At 40.2% G+C, this 19,383-nt stretch overlaps 1 protein-coding gene across 1 annotated transcript; it reads right to left on the minus strand.

Moving 5' to 3' along the window:
- Positions 1-96: 96 nt before the first annotated feature.
- On the minus strand, positions 97-18,451 carry mcoln2 (mucolipin TRP cation channel 2). The gene is made up of 14 exons (XM_086224394.1): positions 18,314-18,451; positions 17,429-17,582; positions 16,224-16,397; positions 15,642-15,789; positions 14,729-14,807; positions 14,522-14,618; positions 14,217-14,316; positions 13,701-13,813; positions 13,347-13,496; positions 11,846-11,947; positions 10,320-10,442; positions 6,643-6,849; positions 5,837-5,970; positions 97-652 (listed from the first exon to the last, which is right to left on the minus strand). Exons 1-14 carry the CDS (start codon positions 18,355-18,357, stop codon positions 616-618), a joined length of 1,662 nt encoding a protein of 553 aa, XP_086080520.1. The 5' UTR covers positions 18,358-18,451; the 3' UTR covers positions 97-615.
- Positions 18,452-19,383: the final 932 nt, after the last annotated feature.

Consider the following 19,383-nt stretch of genomic DNA (forward strand, 5'->3'; position numbering starts at 1 on the left):
TTTGGAGCAACTGAGAGTATTCCTGTAAAACAAGATTATCATTGTTCTTCTATGCTTTTATATCAAGTTCACTGGACAGAGAATGCATCACGAAGCATGGTATTCTTTTAATTAGTCAACAGCTTTCGTTTCTTACTTCTTGCATATTCACATTCAAAGACAAGAAATTAACAGTCACGCTGATTAATTACTGGATGCATTATTTCATATGACAAACCAACAACAGACAAATCACATCTACTCTGCTTCAAACATAGCACCGGTAGAAATATTAAACACAAAACACTGAATCCAGTTCTTTGGTACCTAAACAAATACAAGGAAATGGACCTATTAACTTCTTACAAAACACTAAGCTCCAACAAATACTGCTTACACATGGAACCTTCTTTGTCTTGGTCCTGCGCTTCAGGTAAAGCTCCACTTTCGAGAGAGGGACTCATTTGGTGTGTTTTCATATTGCACAACTCTTAATTTATCTTCATCAACGATGAAACTCAAGGAAAGTTTTTTTTTTTTTACAGTGTCCTTTGATTTTCAAGTCTTTATTGAACATGTGAAGTCCTGCTCCCAGTATCACCTTTTTCTTCTTCTTCCCCCCGGGTGCGACATCCATCAGCTGATAAGAATAACGTCGTCATTTTCAGGAGCTCTGCAACGACACGACCCACACAGGAAGGTGAGCTACTGCGTCATACCCTCCTCTTTACGTCATAAATAAGGCTGATTAGCCAACGCACCAGAAATCATAAACAAGAACTATTGTTGCTTATCACTCAAGATCGGGAACACCCTCCCCGTGTACATCCCTAGACCTGAAACATGACAAGGATATTACATCCTCCATTTAGATAACTGGCTCATCATTAAATTATTTGTTTTGGATATTACAGTCGAAATTAAGTACCTTTACTCTATTTGAACTTTGAAATGCTTGTATGATGAGTGTTTGCACTTCACAACTCAAGAGAGAACGACTGCAGTTTCCGTTCCTCTACAGTTTGGTGTACAGAGCTCTAGTTATGTGTATAACCTATCAAATTTAGATCATTTCATGGAAGAAACTGCTTTCAACACTCATCAAGAATCGAAAGATGTTTTATCATTTAATACCCAGTCTCAGTACCCAAGAAGTTATTCTCCAAATTGCAGTTTATCTTTGACTTATTTTTGTGTAACATGTCAACATGCTGTGACACACAAAGTCATTTTGGTGATATGGTTTAAATTTTCCCTCCATCCATTTTCTACTGCTTATCCTGTTAGGGTTACGGGGGGGCTGGAGCCTATCCCAGCAGCCTTCAGGTGAGAGGCAGGGTTCACCCTGGACAGGTCACCAGTCCATCACAGGACCAACACATAGAGACAGACAACTATTCACACTCACAGTCACACCTACGGTCAATTTAGAGTATCAATCAGCCTCGTCCCCTCTTGATGTCTTTGGACTGTGGGAGGAAGCTGGAGTACCAGAGAGAACCCATGCAGGAACAGGGAGAACATGGAGTCTCACACAGAAAGATCCTGTGCTGGAGCTGGGGCTCAAACCTGGAACCTTCTTGCTGTGAGGCGACAGTGCTGACCACTGCACCACCGTGCTGCCTGGTTTAAATTTTCATTTTATGAAAAAAATTCAGGGAGAGGCAGCAAGCGGAAGAAAATGGATGGATGGATGGATGGAGATTTTAGGGAGTGTGTGTGTGTGTGTGTGTGTGTGTGTGTAAATGCCAAGTGGCTGACAATTAAACCATTGTAATGTAATTTTCATTTTGTTGAAATGGATTCAAATCAGCATCAAAAAGAGTTTCATTCAGGAACCGATACTGAAATCAATATTGAAAATTTTTAACAACATCAAACCCTGACAGCCAAGGTTACCTTCCTCTTTCTATGCAACCAAACTAAACTAAACAGGAAACATTGATGTGCCAGAGAGAAATAGTTTAATATGGAACATTGTAATATTCATAATGGATTTTGTTTTAAATTTGAGTACTTTTACTGTTAAGTAACTTGTGAATGATAGTTTTACCCTGCTGTGTTGCTACTTCAGGTCAGGGTTTGAATTCTTCCACCGCAGCAGTTTGTTCAATCCACTCCACTATTTTTAAAGGTTTTGCGACCTTTGCCTTTGCTTAACACTGAAGCCATGGGTAGATCCTACGCAACATATGTTGAGGCAAGAATTTTTTTTTTTTTCCCTAAATCCACCCTGAAGCACAAACAGGCTTCATTTATCACCTGAAATAGGTTTTTGGTCCAAACAAGAGACAATCTATTGTGACGAGGAAGGAGAAATCTAACGTTCTGGTTTCAGAGGATAAATACAAGCACTTTGAAAATGATACCCTTTTCACTTTCTTACATTTGCTCTCAAGAGAAACAGCTAATTATCTTCTCGTTACATCAAATCTGTAAACGATTAGACATTTTTCTACTGTGTTTACAACCCTCCATGTAAGCGGCACATTTTAAACGCTGGGCTGAGTTTGCAGTTTCAAGTTTGCATTGAAGATGTGAATACATTTATCTGAGCGAGATAAACATGACATTTTACCGCATGGGTACATTCTTTCACTTCATCCCTCAAACACTCTCAGCAGGCACATTCAACGTCGTCTTATCAGGTAAATAATTGTGTCACTGTGGGGATGGGTTTTTTGTTTTTTTTTCCCCAGGGACAGTTACAGCTGCACTCTCTCATGTAACGACTGAGATGTGATTTCAGCGTGAAACCTCATATTTCTTCAGGATAACAAACGCAAGTCCCATATGTGAGACGCTTTCCAAAACATGGTGAGCGAAGTTACTGGAGTAGAAGGAAACAACATTAGGAAGCAGCTAAATTGCGTGTGTAAGAAAATATCATCAAGTCAAACATTCACATGCTGGCTGAGAATGATTCGGTTAGAGAACCAACATCAGACATTACATATGATGAGTGCTAATGGCTTCAATTTGACAATTACAGAATCTTCAAACCACTAATGAAAAAAAAAAGTCACTGTAAAAAGGCAATTTTGTGCTCATCTCCACAGATTATTGCCATACTCTGTAACAATTACACAGATAATATAATTTGTGTAAGTGAGACATTACATCCTTACCACTGGAGGAACACAGGAAAGAAAATGGCCAGCAGAAAGCGCCACTTTGTAAGTGCTGATGTCTGCTAAAGCAATAATGACGAACCCTCAACAGAAACAAGTCACTTCATCCAAGCTTAGAGGAAACTGTTTCACCATTAATGTATTCAGTTTGTTAGGATCATTAAAGTGAAATATGAATCTATTAGCATGCACGCTTTTCAGGGATAAAAATGCAATAATTCACACAATTGTTTCCTTCATTTGAAGTGGCGGGATGGTGATGGTGCCTTTCCAAACTATGCTGTACATGCTCAATGTAGCCCAAACCGAGGAACCTAAAGATAAAGTTATTTTGAAGTCTGAAAGTAGAACCACAACAAAGTGAGAAGCCATAATCAGGGGAAGTGTGTCCTTTGTTGAGATTTCTTAGGAAGAAAGAGAGAGTCACGAGTTCCTCTTTAACCAACAATCGGCTACTGCAGCTTCATGATGGACTTGTTTAACGAAGCGCAAAAATGGTATTCACTGAAAAAAATTACGCTGAAGTGATGCGAGGGAGAGAAACTACACAAACACCAGCGAGAGCAATTATACTGCCACATTAATGATAACTGGAGTTCAACCTTCATCATTAAATCAAATCAGCCTTCTCAACTAGCCGCCGTGTTTCAACTATTCTGGCTCGACCGACTAAACTGTAACTGGTTGTTGATCGAAGCCTGTTTATTTCTGAGGCAATGCAGCATGAAAGAGAGAGACAGAGAGAGTGATGGCTGGAGGTGGAAGGGAGGCTGGGGGTGCTTCCCAGTGTACAGCCTCTCTGTAATCAGCCATCACTGGGTGTGTCTCCATAGCTCGCACCACTAATTTCATTGCTCTCAGACCATGGCAGCCTGAGCCAAACCACAGAGTGGAGGAAACTCCGCTCCTCTCTGCTGCCTGCTGATGATAGAGATTGGCTCATGGAGAAGGAATGAGCAGAAATGTGGACGTATAGACAAATATGCTGCCTTGCCGCGTAGCAACAAGATGTACACGACACTAACCCAGTCACATAAAGTTGCTCTGTTTGGTGTGATTAAGTTGTGTAATTCACAGATTGATTGATAATCTGTAACGTCCAGCAGGGGAAGACTCCACACGTTGTGAAAAGTAGAAGTAAAATTATACAAAAATCTACTTATTTCTCACTTGAATTCAGTCCCTCCAGGATTCTGCAGAGTTTATTTGTGATTGCGGCAGTTAGAAACACTTAATTTTGCAGCGGCTTTGCCTACAAAAAAATTGGGGGATATTTTTGTGATAAAATTGGGGTAACTGGCAAAATTTTCTTCTTCTTTTTTTTTAAATGCAATAATCGCTACTTGTCAAGCAAACTTGCTTACATGAATGTGCCCACGAAAGGACACCAAATTCATTCATGGGGTTCATAGAGGCAGGGGGGTAGTCTATTCACCCTGGACCACGGGGTACTAAAGATGCCCAGGGACCGCAACGAGAGCCAGGCTTGTTGGCATGGCAGCTAGGAAGCGTCCAACACACTCACACATACATGCATCCCTCGTGCTTCTTCCACCACACTTCTCCAGTTCCTCACACACTAGTGCTTCAACCATCTCTGGGGTCCTTGACACAGGGGTCATCCTATCCTGGAGGTCCTTCATAAAGCCCACACACAGGGTACACCTCCTATGGCCTCACAGCCAATCATCTCACTTCTGATACCACATGCTGCTGAGGTAGGGGTGGGTAGTTAGGGTGCCCCACCCTGTACTCAAACCCAGGCCTATGGGTTACCAAACACGCTTACGGACTGCAACGCCAAAAGGCTCGTTGGCATGGCTGCCAGAGTGCATATTTTAACCGTGGTGACAGCGATCTGTCGCGCTGCATCAACGAGGAATGCAACATTTTCCAACATGTGCAAAACCACAGACTTTTTGTGACTAAAGTGTATGAATTTTTCAAAAATGCAAGCCATATTTATATCTTTCTGTGTTTGGCTGAATTAATTCGGCATGCAGGGAGAGACTTCCTCAAACCTTTTGAAGATGAGTTCATGTTCAATCACTACTTTTATCCTCTCAAAAGCATGATTTGATTTCATAAACTATATTCCGTTAAGAGTTAGTAAGACACAAGAGTGTGGCTACAAGAAGCTTTGCCACTAATCTCTGAGACCAACATTTAGCTTCTCCAAGGAAATCTCTGTAGATGGCAAACTGGCTCAAAAACACATGTAGATCAGACAACCATCTTTGCAACCGTGCTGTTCGCTGCACCGTCTGCAATGTTGTCGCCTAAACCTTGTTTTGCTAGTCACACATTGTCACAAGGCTTCAAAACCAATGCATGATATGACACCGGCAACATCCCCTCTTCTCTATAGCCTGTTTATGTTCGTGTAATACTGATTGTCAGACAGAGGGACACAGGACAACCCACGATCAAACACTTTTTGCTCTTAAAAAGTTCAATTCCCCCCCCCCCCCTAAAATCCAAACATGAAGATTAGATATGTCATGTACCGCATCGCACCATTAAAATCCTAAAGCAACAAAGTATGACCTTCTGTTTGAATCCCAAAACAAAAGCAGGATTAGAAAAAAAAACAATCTACAAAACTGTACGTGAACACAAAAATTAAAACCAAACTCTCTGATGTTTTAAGTGACGAAAAGTCGTGTTTGCATTGCACGTCTCCCGGGGGTGAATGCATGTGAAGGTCAGGTATTATTTCCTCATACCTCTGACAGCAGCAGAATGTTGAGTATCTGGTGTGATAATCTGCCTGACTGCTCTCCTCCGAAACCACAAAATCTTTCTGCTCCCGGAGGAACTTTTGTAAGTCGGTTAACGGGAATCCATGTTTCTGGTAGTTCTGCGGAAAGACACGAGTCAAGAAAAAAATTAATCACTTGTAAGAAAAGTACACATTTTCACAATGATTATGCATGATGCCATAAAAGGAAATCTTTAAAGTATCATTAAGTATTCAAAAAAAAAAAATTCTGAAGAAAGCTTCTGCTGTCCTCAGAATTTTTACAATAACTTGAATATTTTGCATGACATGTCCTCAAAGTGCAGGTAATTTTCTTCAATATCCGTTATTTTATTCCTGCATTATTTAGTCTTCGTACCTTAAAGAATAGAGTAAATAGCCCTGTGATATTTTGCGGGGATTAAAAAAAAAATAAAACTGGGCAGTTAAAACTACAACCAAATCACCTTTACATCCACTCTTGGTGTCACAATTTAAAGCTAAAATCTTGTGATTGTTCAGCACATTTTTATTCTATAACCAACTCTGAGCATCAGTGTCATGGGACATATCATAGATTTGATATTACACACAGAATAACACAAGTAGGAATTGGTACCCCGGATGCATTACTATGTTGTTGTTTTTTTGATAATTCAGTGAAGAAAAGTATTTATTGCATAACCTATTTACTTTAAGCTACAGCCCTTTACCAGACTCCGGTACTAACCATGATTTCTTATGTGTCAAAACAATTTTCTAACGTATTTTCACACTTGGATGATGCAGTACCTTGATGGTCTCGTAGGCGTCAGTGATGAGGGCGATGAAGAGCGACAGCACCATGTAAATGAAGAGGGAGATGAAAGAGTAGAGGTAAGCGCGGCTGAAGAACCACACCAAAGTGTTTTTGTCCTTCAGCTGGGCGAAGGTGGTGAACATGTCGTCGCCGTTGAGCAGGGAAAACAGGCACTCGGCCACACGACTCAGGCCTTCAAACTGGGAGAGACAGAAAATTGTAAAGAACAGGCAACATAAGGACAGTCGATCAGTGTGGGCGATGGTTCCCAGCATGGAGGTCTGCATCCTCCAAAAGATTTTTCAAGGTGAAATGGGGAGTTTCAAGAAAACAAACATAATATTAACACAGATACACAAATAAGTATTTTTGCACACAAATATTTGTCCATATTTTCTCCATGTTTGAAAATATGGACACTTTCAAACCCCTGTAAGGCATTCAAACAACAAAACTTAAGATAATTAGAGCAAGTCAAAACACCGAGCCGAAGAATAAATCTACTGGTCCTAAAAGGCAGCTACAATAAGGCATTCTACATTTTTGCCTTTAATTGCTTTTAAAAGCACATTTAAAAAAGAACTCCGTTTATCATGAAAAAGGTTAAGAAGCACATGAGGGTGCAGAAGTCTTAACAGCAGTTTGGTAATAGATACTGGAACGATACAGACAGAAAGACATACAAAAGAGCCAGATGGCTGAAAGGGAGAGCTTGAACACCAGACAATGATATTATAAAGGAGGCCGAGTTCCTCCGGAGTGTGATATCATCTAAGAACAACATAAACACAGCTACAGTATGGACACAGGACACGGGAGCTGGAAGACGTGTGGGATGGCAAGTCCTAGAACATCCTCTGTTTACTCTTGCAGTAAATACTCTACAGGGGACTCCTGTGGCTAATGCAATGTAAATATCCCAGCTGAGTGCGGCATCGAACAGATGGGGGAATAGAAACCTGCTAATAGGCGCTGCAGCTCAGCAGGTCAGTTTAATTTCTGCTGTTTAGTACTTTAAAACAATGACGTTATTGATAATATCCACTTTTACTGCTGATTGGATTAAGGAAGTGCAGTAAAATAGTGCTTTTTTTTATATGAACAGACTTCACCCATGTTGACTGATCCATTTATTATGACCATGTGGCTCTCAGGTAAACTGTCCGCTAACACACTTCAGTAACCCAAGACATTATTTACAGTTCTTAAGTTTAGGATCATCAACAAGCACTCGGCCCAGACGGTTGGTCTCAGTCTATCTCACATCTGTCTCTTGGAGCACAGCCTTGTTTAGACGCCCACTGCTGCTCGGACTTCCGTAAATAATTTGTCTTAGCAGGCGAGGACAGCTAAACACATACTTCCCTGAGAGTGCTCGCTTTCCAAGGATCTGCCAGTCAAGGTGTCCAGCTGCCCTCAGTCGAATCTGATTAAAAGTGGATGTTATTTATAGTAACTGGTTAAATTTTTGGACCTAAAATCACAGTTAACCTCTGGCATTTTGGATGGTTAAAGAAAAATCTATTACTTTCACACCACAACTTATGAGGGTAATTATATGCCACTTAAGTAATTGTCTGTTTTGGCTCATATGACTGGTTCTGCACCATCCGTTGTACACCAGTGTTGTACAGCCACGCAGGAGCCTCAGTCAGGCTGTGTGACTGCTCTCAGTTTAGTGTGTGAAGCATCAATGAAATAAATGATGTTGTAGTTAGAAAACTAAACTGACAAATTTAAATTTGACCCTTTTGGTGGACACAATAGAATTTTATGGAAATCCAACCGAGAGACATTTCAACAGAAAAAGCCCAACACAACGCAGAGGTCGAGTGAATGCCAGAGGTAGTGGAATAACGAGATATTTCAGTTGACAGGTGGAAGTGGTTGGTCTATGTTAGACCGTCAGTGTCAGTAGGATTAATGCAATTGTGGTGGAGATTTTTCAGTCTGGATAAAATGGTGAACCACTTGGCCAAAAAAAATCTGTTTTTAAACTGTAATATTTTCTGAATCTGGTCAGGATGAGCACACAGAGCTGCCGACTCTTAGGTTGTATAGGCAAACACTGACACCTAGTGCCTGCACTGTGTCATTACAAATTCCTGATGGTACAAAGACTCTAGGCCAGTGGTCCCCAAACTACGGCCCGCGGGCCGGATACGGCCTGCCTCCACATTTGGCCCGGCCCCCTGAACAATACCAGAGATGCATTTTGCTTTTTTTCCATATGTGTGTTTGTATTTGATAATAAACTGATAACTAGCTATGAACTATTTTTATCATTAACTATTAAGGTGTGTTCACTAGGGTTTGCAATGATCAGTCGACAAAAATCGATAATAGCAACAGTCGACAATGAATTCCATCGTGGACTATTGTCGCCAGACGCGTTTTTCCAACAGAGTGAGGCCTCTCACTTGATTATAGTCTCTGCCGAGAGTCGCTCATGCGCAGTAGCGTCTCTGTCTCTGAGCGGTAACATACAGGAACGCGGCGTCAACATCATCAACCAAAGCTTCTCAAGTTAGGTGTCATTTTAGCCTGGATACGGAGAATAAAAAGACTACTAGCAAAGGTTGCTAAGCAGACCTTGGTGTCATGGCGGTGATGCAGGAACATTTAAAGAAGCCCGTCGGGCAGTTGAACGAAACGGAGTCTGACTCGCCTCGGTGAGATAAAAGTAACATTCAAGCAGGACGGTTTTTAGGACACGTTGGACATTTTATAAGCGTGTTTTGATATAAAAGAGAGCTCGAGCGCTATGAGACTGTGACTGACAAACGTGTTTTAAATTAATGAATTCAACAAAAGATGTATTTTTCCTTGTTCCCATCTTTCTTGTTTATTATCATTTGCCACATAATAAATCAACTTCATGCTAAATTTAAGAAAAAATTAATAATTATCCGATTAGTCGACTAATCGTTTCAATAGTCGGTGACTAGTTGACTGTTAAAATAGTCGTTTTCACGTCACTTTATTCGTGCGAATTTGATCGCTGGATCAATGTTTATATTCGTGAATAAAGCGAAAATTCCCATTGCCGTTTGGTGTGAACAGTCAGTTAGTAACTATTTCATACACGCACAGAGCGTGACATTCTGTTCCACCCTTCTGCAGTCTGTGCCCCTATCTGGCGACCCCAGAAGAAGTTCCTAGACCTGAACCCAGGGAGGGTTATTTGGTGGTGTCATTATAGATTTCCTGACTTTTTTCTCTGAAGAACCCAGAGAGGGTTATTTGGTTGTGTGGCTTCCTGGAAAACAATACATTTTTACGTTTAGGCACCCCTGCGATCGCCACACTTTTTCTGTTACAAACTGACCCCGGCCCCCCATCAGAGAAGGGAAAAGTTATGTGGCCCTCACAGAAAAAAGTTTGGGGACCCCTGCTCTAGGCCATTTTTACAGTTTCTTTATATATTGGACACAAAACCTCAAAAGATAAATACCTTTGATGATCTTTTCAACCACTGTCAGTTAAACCGCAACACAATACACATCGAATTTGCGTCAATCACCTGTAGTCTCCTCTACATCTTCTTAAATAAAGATTTACAAAAATAGTTACACTGACTGGAAACGTTCATCTTCGTGAACATTCATTTATATTTTTAGAAGTTAGTATTTTTTTTATTCTAATTGTCTACACGGGTCTCGTCAGTTACCTTCTCGTGGTACGGCCCGAGAACGATCCACCCACAGAAGGTGTAGCCCAGGTAGATCATACCAGCGCAGCAGCAGAAGCGCAGCACCTTTGGAAAGGCTGCTTTCATGGTTAAAATCAGCACCTAGACAGACAGCCATGACACATACATTCAACATGAAGTCGCAATGGCAGAATCATTACAGAACAAGATATTTGATAAAGTCCAGGGATGCAACATATTTGATCTTTTGCTGAAATCCAACATCTGAATACAAACAAATTTATAAGATATATGCATGTTGTATATACTAAAAAATAAATAAACAAAACAAAAGGAATCTGTAGGAACCCTTTTCTTAATTCCAAAAGGTTGGAAAAGACAATCGCTCATTGTTGTTTCATCATAAACAACGAGTAAAACTAAAACTTATCTTGATTTACTTGATATTGACCATTGGACTGACACCCATCACCAATATCATGGTGAATCCTTCATACACTCAAGTTCTGATAATTATTTCAGTTTTTTAATTGAAAGCTCAAATTTTTCTTCCACCACATTTTCTTATCGACAGAAGAGCCAGATAAAAATGGAAAAACACATCCTTTTCACATCCTTCTGGGTTAGCATGTCAAACTTAGCATCAGACTTTCCCATCCTACTGCACTCGCCCACTTGCCGTTGATTACCAGTATACATGCATGCATGTATACTGGTAATCAACTGGTAGCAGCATTGAACGGGACGATGGTATTCTGCTGGAGTTGGGCGGTGACTGCAAGTCTCTCTAGTTAATGAGGATGACTCAGATTTGATGATTTTAAAGAAGAAAAAAAGTATAAAAAGTATTTACAGGAGCAAAAGTTTTCCTTATTCACATGTATTGAATTGGAAATGGTACAAAAAAATTGTCTGTTTGTTTTACAGGGTTTCATACACATTTTATACCGATATATTTCTGTGACTTTTGTACACCTTTGAGGAAAATTTTCTTGACCATACCTTTCCCTTATTACACATAAAAAAATAATCCTTTTAAAAATCTATGTCAAAATTTACCAATATACACTTATGACAAGTTTAATGTTTAAGAGTATAAAGTAAATAAATCAAAAGCTAAAGACATTTCCGAAGTCAATATTAACGGAACCATACACTCTTTACTCCAATATTCAGGTATTTAGGAAGAATAACTTCCCTGACTTTCACCAAAGAAATGTTTTTGGCTTTGTTTTTTTATACATTTTCCAGGCACGGAAATTAGAATTTTTTTAAATTCCATGATTATTCCAGGTTTTTAATGACTATATTAAAACTGTTTTTAATATTGAACTCTAAAAGGGTTGCTACATTTACAAGATCCCAATGAAAGGAACCGATAGTGTGAAAAGAGTTGGTCCGCTCACCACCAGGTAACAACACACAGACATTCAGCATGTCACCTGTGTGTCGACTACTGAGAAACAGTGTCCTACAACCCTGACTAAGTCCATCTGAGCACAGGTCAGATCCTTTTAGAGTGAGGTAAAACCTTGTAGACTCACATTGTATTTCTGGAAGTAGCCCAGATACCTGATCACACCGACCCACACCATTAACGTAGACGTTCCCAGAAAGATGCTGCACACGTCATAGCTGGTTAGACTCTACAGGAAACACAAGAGGAAGAAGAACTTCAAAAAGAGGACCGTGAAAGGAGTTCATTATCGCCTGGTGTGAGTTGTGTTATTAGGGGATGAATGAAGCCCTCTAGGAGTGGCAAATATTTGCAGTGTTAGCCTACTTAGTGTACCGGAGGCTGTAACACGCAGCATAAAAGCTTTCGTACTGCAGATATGAATTTTATGTAAAAGGTCATCAGAGACTAAATGACATGGATTATTTTATTAGGTCCTAAAGTGCAATGAAAAACTGCAGCACACCAACGTCCCATCAATTGTTAACTAACGTGTACGATGTTTGCTTTTAAAGTTCTTGACTTGCAGTGTGTGTGTTTGTGGGTCGGTCTACGTCTCAGCACCTACTGGTTTTTGATGAACTTCCTGTATGACATCCGTTTTCATGACAACCAAACTGAATCTTCCATTTTTGTATTCAACTACTTTGTGAAGTGTTACTCCTGTTTGACTTGTTGAAGCTGGGTTTTTTTTTTTCCCCCCTATCTTTTGAGAGGCAACAGAAGATTCTACAAAATTCAGCTGGACCATTTATTGCATTTTCAGATCAGTCAATAATTATGCACAAGAGAAACTAGAAAGCAGCTTTTGTTTCTTCTCGGGCGAAAAAAAAAATGCAGCCTGCTAAATGTGTGTATTCAGGCAAAAGTTGAGTTCTGTCCTGAAGCCAGTGGTAAATATTCAACAGGGGGGGGGGGGGCTGTAAAAATGAGAGACAGCACGATGAACTCAGTCAGGTTCACACAGACAAGCTTTTACAGTTATACAGCTACACAGGGGAAAAATTAATCGCTGTTTCCAGTTGTTTAATTGCTTAAAGGCTCAATAAAAATAGATTACTTAAAATGCTGATACCATGCAAGAAACTAAACTCTAAATGAAATTCAATGTAAATTAATTTTAAATTTTAACCACAATACTTTGTTAATTTTGCCTCATTTTAAAACAATGCAGGTTCAGTTATATATTTGTTTTAAAAGTAGATGTTAAGATTTGAAAGTTTGAGTACTCAAATTATATGTTTTCGGTGACTAGTAATGAAATATGTAAGTTTTACGATTCAAGTAATCATCTACGTGGTTACTTGAGTAACTGCCCACAGTTCTGCAGCACCGGTGTTGAGGATGGTGGAGGAGAATCATGCTGCTGCTCGTGATACAGCTCAGACAGCCCTTCCACAAGTGGAGGAGATGCTATCGCCATCAACTGTCTCCATTTTTTGGATAAAATCCCTATTATTATTATTATTATGCACCAGAAATGAAAAATCAGGATTTGCATTTACTTATGAAAGGAATGTGACCCAACACTGGTCATTCTTTAACTTTGGACGTTAATCTTAAAAACACAAGGAGACAGTTAATTTTACCTTTGCTTGTATTTCCATCTTCAGTATGGATCCAATTATGGCCAAGAGGTCGCTTACAATCACCAGCACGTACCAGCCGTTCAGGAACTCCCCCTGGTCGTCTTCACACACGCTATGATTGTAGTTCTCGTGAAGGAATCTGGAGAATCTCTGAAATGACACTGATACAATCAGTCACACAACTTTCTCCTGGGGTGAGAAGGCGACTAAACCTGTGCTCATAAAGTGTCTCCCCCACATGTGCAGGAGTAATGTCAATTTGTGTTAACATTTTGTATTGAAAGGAGAAAGCAGAAAACAGAAGGGGAGCTCTGGAAAGTTTCAAAAGTTTTGCGCTAATGAGCCGTGGCGGACCTGGAGTAACCTGATGGCCAGTACGATGGAGCGGGTGCACAGCACGGCCGATGTGAGGCAAACCAGGATGACAAATCCATCAAACACCAGGAGATAGTGAGTATTTTTCTGAGCTGAAACACAGATAACATACATTTGTGTGTTTGTGTGTGAGTGTGAGAGAGAGGCTTATCTCTTATGCAACTCCCACACACACGCACACGTTACTGATAACTAGATCATTGAAGGAACGCACCCAACAGTCAGCGGCGTCATTATTATCAATGTCAGAGCACACAGTATGAAGATATTTGTAATCATTAGTAATATTTATTAAAAACTGCAAATAAAAACTAACTGAACATCAAAATTTTCCAAGAGTAATTACCATAATGAGTGAATATCAGAAGTATAATTTTGGTAATAAATTGTCCGCACTGCAGGAAAATGGAACACAGCTACTTTGTGTTACTTAATACCAGGTTTTTAATCATTTGTTGTTAAAGTTCCCTCCTCAGTCCCACCACTGAACCTTACCTGTTCCAGATATCTTCCAGTCTTGGCACGTGCTGCTCTGAGCGTCAATGTCCAGGAAGATTTTCACCTTTCCACTGTGGCACTGGTTGTCAAATGTTATCTGGGGAAGAGAAAAGAAAAATGAAAAACGGATCAATAAGAAAAAAAATGGACTGAGAATAAAAGAAACATCTGCTTGCCAGGTACTTTTCAGGAACAGAGAAAATGTTTTTCGATAATATGCGTTTAGTACGTCTATCAAAGCGGAAAAATGTTAGCATGTTGCCCTGATATTGACCAAAAAAACCCCTAAAAAAAACCTGTACCGTAATGTGGAAGGAGTAGCAGTCGGGTAACTCCCGCGAGCGCACCGTCTGTAGGTTGATGCCCTTTAACTTGAAGCTTATTGTGATGTCAACAAGTCTGGAAGATGAGCGGAAAACTGATTTAAACAACTTTTACGTACAAAGTGTAAATGCCAGGAGTAATTTTTGTTTCTATTGATTGATTGATTGATTGATTGATTGATTTACCTGTAAAAGTCCAGATCAAAAAAGGATGAGTTATGGGTTTTCCACTCGTTGGTCGTCTTTGGATCATGTGGTACACAAACTGAGAGGGATGAGATGAGAAGTGAGGACATGAGATTGTTACACATGTACGTTATTAATATGAAGGCGTGACCTGGACTTCTACTTCGTAGCAAACTTGAAAAGGATCACACCGACCTTTTGGGGAAACACACTTGAAAAGTGGGTGGAGTAAGGGGACAGAGACCCACGGAGACCTATTGACCGCTAGTTAGCTTCGCGTAATGAATGGTAGTGGTTGGTCAATACATGCACCTGTAAGAAAAAAAATTGCGATATACACTTTTCTCCTAAATGGTGTTTGCCTGCATTAATATAACAAGGGCTCCAATATCAGAATCAGAAACATAGGTACAACTACTTTCCTGGCTGGGCGCTGTGGTATGATGCAGCACCTCAAAAGCGCCGCTGTAACTTTGACTCACTAAACGGTCGCTGACGACTGGAAGAGCGACTGCTGCGGCTAATCACGGCCGACTTCAAGAGAGGATGAGGATGATACTTCTAGACAATCAAACACCAAAAACGTATCTATTTGCTGACTTTTGATGTGGATTCATTGTGCTAAGCTAACTAGCATTTAACCGCTCTCGGAGGGTCTCTGATGCATGGACAGGGGAAAGATGTGGATTGATTTTCTTGTTTGGCCCTGGGGAGCACGAGAGATGAGTGTATTTCCCCAAAATGTCGCTTTTAATGTCTTGATTGGTGAGATGTTGCATAATGTGGACAAGACTTTTGGAATATGCCATTTCAAGGGAAATTTTTAAAGCAGAGCTGGATTAAACAGAAAAACTAACAGAGTTACTGATTTTATAAATAATCTGTCAGCTAATGTTAATTTTCCATCTTTCACCTGTCTCCAGCTGGGCGTCTATGTCGTAGGCTTCATCTGAGCTGCCTCTCTTGTAGTGTTGCTTACAGATGACAATAGGAAGAAAGCTGCCGTCATCACCCTGAGCGTAGCTGATGGGACCCACAGAGAGGCGGCCCAGCTGGCTGTACTGTAAATATCAGTGGTGTCAGATAAACACACAATCTTCCTTGAAGATTCCCATGATGTTGAAAAAAACGGCAAAATACTGGATCAACATAAATCCATAAATGATTGCTGTTAAAAAAAAAAAAAAAAAAAGCTTCTTGCTATGAATGTGAGAGCAGAGTTTCAACAAACCCCCTTAAATGCAGTTTAAGAACCATTTCTCAGGTTTTCTGATATAAGTGTCAAGGATCTGACGGAAAATACAGAATCCCAGAGTTACTTGCAAAATAAAATATTATGCTATATTATATTATTATTATATTATATTACTATATTACTATTGCGTGTAGAAATAATTCTGACTCATCAAATGAGAGTGTGAATGAAGCAGCACTTCAAACGCCTTTAATACAGCACGTGGAGCGTGAAACTTGATGATGGAGAGCTTTAACTTGCCTGATCCAGGAAATAAAACAGACTGTCGTAGACTCCTTCCTGCGTGTAGACGGCAACGCTGTAGTCGTCCTCATCCACCCCGCTGTAGTCCTTCAGGAAAAGGTTTTTCAGGGCCATGGTGTTCTCCTCCTTGTAGGACACCACCAGCTGGTTGTTGAGGCCGAATAGGATGAGCTACGGAGGAAAGATGCACATGATCTTCAGGTTTCTTGCTGGATTTTAAAGTCATACGCCTCTGAAAACATTTAAAGCCAAATCTTTAAGGTTCTCCACTTCAATCCCAATTGCCACGATCTAAAATGACTGTGAGTGTGAATGGTTGTCTGTCTCTATGTCTTGGTCCTGTGATGGACTGGTGACCTGTCCAGGGCGAACCCTGCCTCTCGCCCGACGGCTGCTGGGATAGGCTCCAGCCCCCCCCGCGACCCTTAACAGGATAAGCAGTCAAAAATGGATGGAGCTCATTCAGTAAATACATGAATTGAGGGTTTTTCCAGCCAGTTGTTTTGGAAAGACAGAAAAATGTTGCTTTTCAAAATTCACAATCTCGACATGAGTTTTTCCAGAAAAAAAAAGATGAAAAAAAGTAAGGATAATGTTAAGTGTTCTTAATACACACCACATCCACATCTGTGTTAATGTCTGCTCTAGGTTGTGCCAGCAAAGTTGATATTGGTCACCAGCTCTAGTATGGGTGCATCTCAAGTCCCTTTGCATTGTCAAGGATCAAATTCAGAACTCTAGCAGGTGGATCCAGGCTGAGTCTGGTCCACTTTTGGCTCTTCGGGTTGAGTTGCGTCACAGGTTTGGGCAACATTTGAGCCAAGCACGTGTAACTGTTGGTAATTTTACGTAATTTCTATTCTTACCCAACATTAAGAAACCATACTTTTGATGGTTATTTTGTTGTATCCTTTCTACCTTTAACTGGAAATTCAAACATTATTGACATTTCATGGAGGCGGCAGCAGAAGGCCAGGGTTCAGATCTACGGGTGGGACTTGATTATGTCATCAACTGCCATAAAAAAAAAAAAAAAAACAGCAGGCAAGACCTTGCGTGACAGCCAAAATACACTTCAAGGTATCAAAACGTGTCTGCACATTGATTAGACAGACTGGAATTATTGTAAATTATCTAAAAAGAAGGCACAATGCCAGGTGGCTCTTCTCTCCAAGACTGTCCTGTTCTATGCTGGCACCTACTTGCGTGGTGATCATGACGATTTTCAGTATCTGCACTGCCAGCTTCCAAGGGAAGTGTCGCCGGGCCTTGTATTTCTCACAGGGGCTCATGAAGTAGAACTTCAGATCATCCCTCAGGTTCTCCTCTTTGATTAGGTCTTGAGTTGTAGTTGAGCTGAAACGACAGTGGCGTGTGAGCCGAGAGACAGAACTGCACCTGATGACGCCATCTCCTTACTCCTTAACAGACATTTGATTGATAAAGATGATTCAATTCTCTTCATTCTTTTTTTGTTTTTTTCCTTTACCATCGTTTACATGTGTCGCGTGAGAATAAAAATCTGGGAGGATTTAAAAGGCAGAAGTGAAAGTGCTGACAGAAGTATTTTCATGATAATTTTGCAATAACCTTCTTGTGGTTTTTTTTCACCCAAAGATGGAAGGAACTCCATGTACTGAGCACACTGCCCGCATTCATGCTGCTACCTGGGTTTAAGTCCAAGGTTAGTGCAGGCTGCGCTTTTTCAATATTTCACCAACAGTGTCACCAACAAGCTCTAACTGACATCACTTTACCGTTGCTGGGAAATAAAACTCTCACTTATAGCTGTATCACGAAGTTTAAACCTACTTTCAGTTGTATAAGAGGCGTTCTAGCCGCATAAGGAAACTTAAAAGAACTGATAAAGAAGACGTGAGCAGTGCGTTGCGTTCACGTGATAAGGTAATTAGATTGTGGTCAACGCAGGTATAAATGTACACATTTTTATGTCAAAAGAAGAAAGTTTAAACGTTACCTGACATTTTTTTATGTCAGGTAACGTTTAGATTTGCTCCAAAAAGAGAAAGTTTAAAATGTCGAAGCAGTGGCCTTAAACGAATAAGAATAAATATTGATTCAGCCACCTGACTGAATTGCTCCGATCCAGATATCGAACCAATAATTCCATGATTGAAGGGCCTCGTGCACACAGCAGTTTATCCTCGCGAGCGTTGACAGCAGACACCTCCGACGGACTTGAAAACTACCAGCGGGTTTCTGTCAGACCCTGCAGCTTCCAGTCAGCCAATCAGGAAATGAGTTTCAGCCTCGCGAACAGGTTACCAATCTGCGGCCCGGGGGCCACAGACACGATCCAGAAGACTTTTTTTTTTTTTAATTTAAAAAAACATGTATTTTTGTTTGGTAAGTTTTGTCTTTCGTGTCCAAAATGAGAAAAAAAAAATCAGACTTTCTGTACTATCAATTGCGAATGGTAAAAGTTATACTTTTTTATTTATAACTTTCGCTAAATCATTTTAATATTCTTTTTTGCTAAGATACAGGTGAATTATGTATATTTCATCGATCCACCTGTTCAATATTTTCTCATGAACACAAAAAAGTCATGTTGTTTTCAGATATTAGCTTCTCACTTGGATGAACAGTCCAGGATAAGGACTCAGTTTGATGCGTTATATTTAACAGGGAACAGAGGGACAGTTTTCAAATGTTGTTTTTACATATGTGAGTAATACTTTCAGACGTATACTAAGAACATGACCTCAAGTGTTCCCGGTGGCACATGACATTACTGAAATAATCCAGTTCCCGATCCATTTTTGAAGAACAAATACTAGGGCGGGAGTTTATTTGACCTCCCAGCAGGCTCCTCCAGTTTGGGGCCTCGCTGCTTTTGAGGAACTCTGGGAGGATTTCTAAAAACCAAACTTCCTAAATAGAGTTTAAAAAAATCCCAAAAAACAATACCACTTTATTACATTTTAGTATGACCCCTCAAAAGAGTGAATTCCCTCATTTATAACTTTTGTCTTTCATCTGTCCGTCGATTTCTTTTCAATCCAGGGTGTATTTATCTACCCATTGCTGTTCATGTTTTGAAATTAACTAATTTTCTAAAAGTTTATTCAGTTTTATTTTTTGTTCAAGTACACGTGATTTCCTGTCTTGAGAGTTGATACAATTGTACCACATT

The sequence above is a fragment of the Aulostomus chinensis genome, chromosome 14 (genome assembly GCF_037954235.1).
Source record: "Aulostomus chinensis isolate RoL2024-O1b breed Wild chromosome 14, RoL_Achi_v1.0, whole genome shotgun sequence".
NCBI classification, from domain to species: domain Eukaryota; kingdom Metazoa; phylum Chordata; class Actinopteri; order Syngnathiformes; family Aulostomidae; genus Aulostomus; species Aulostomus chinensis.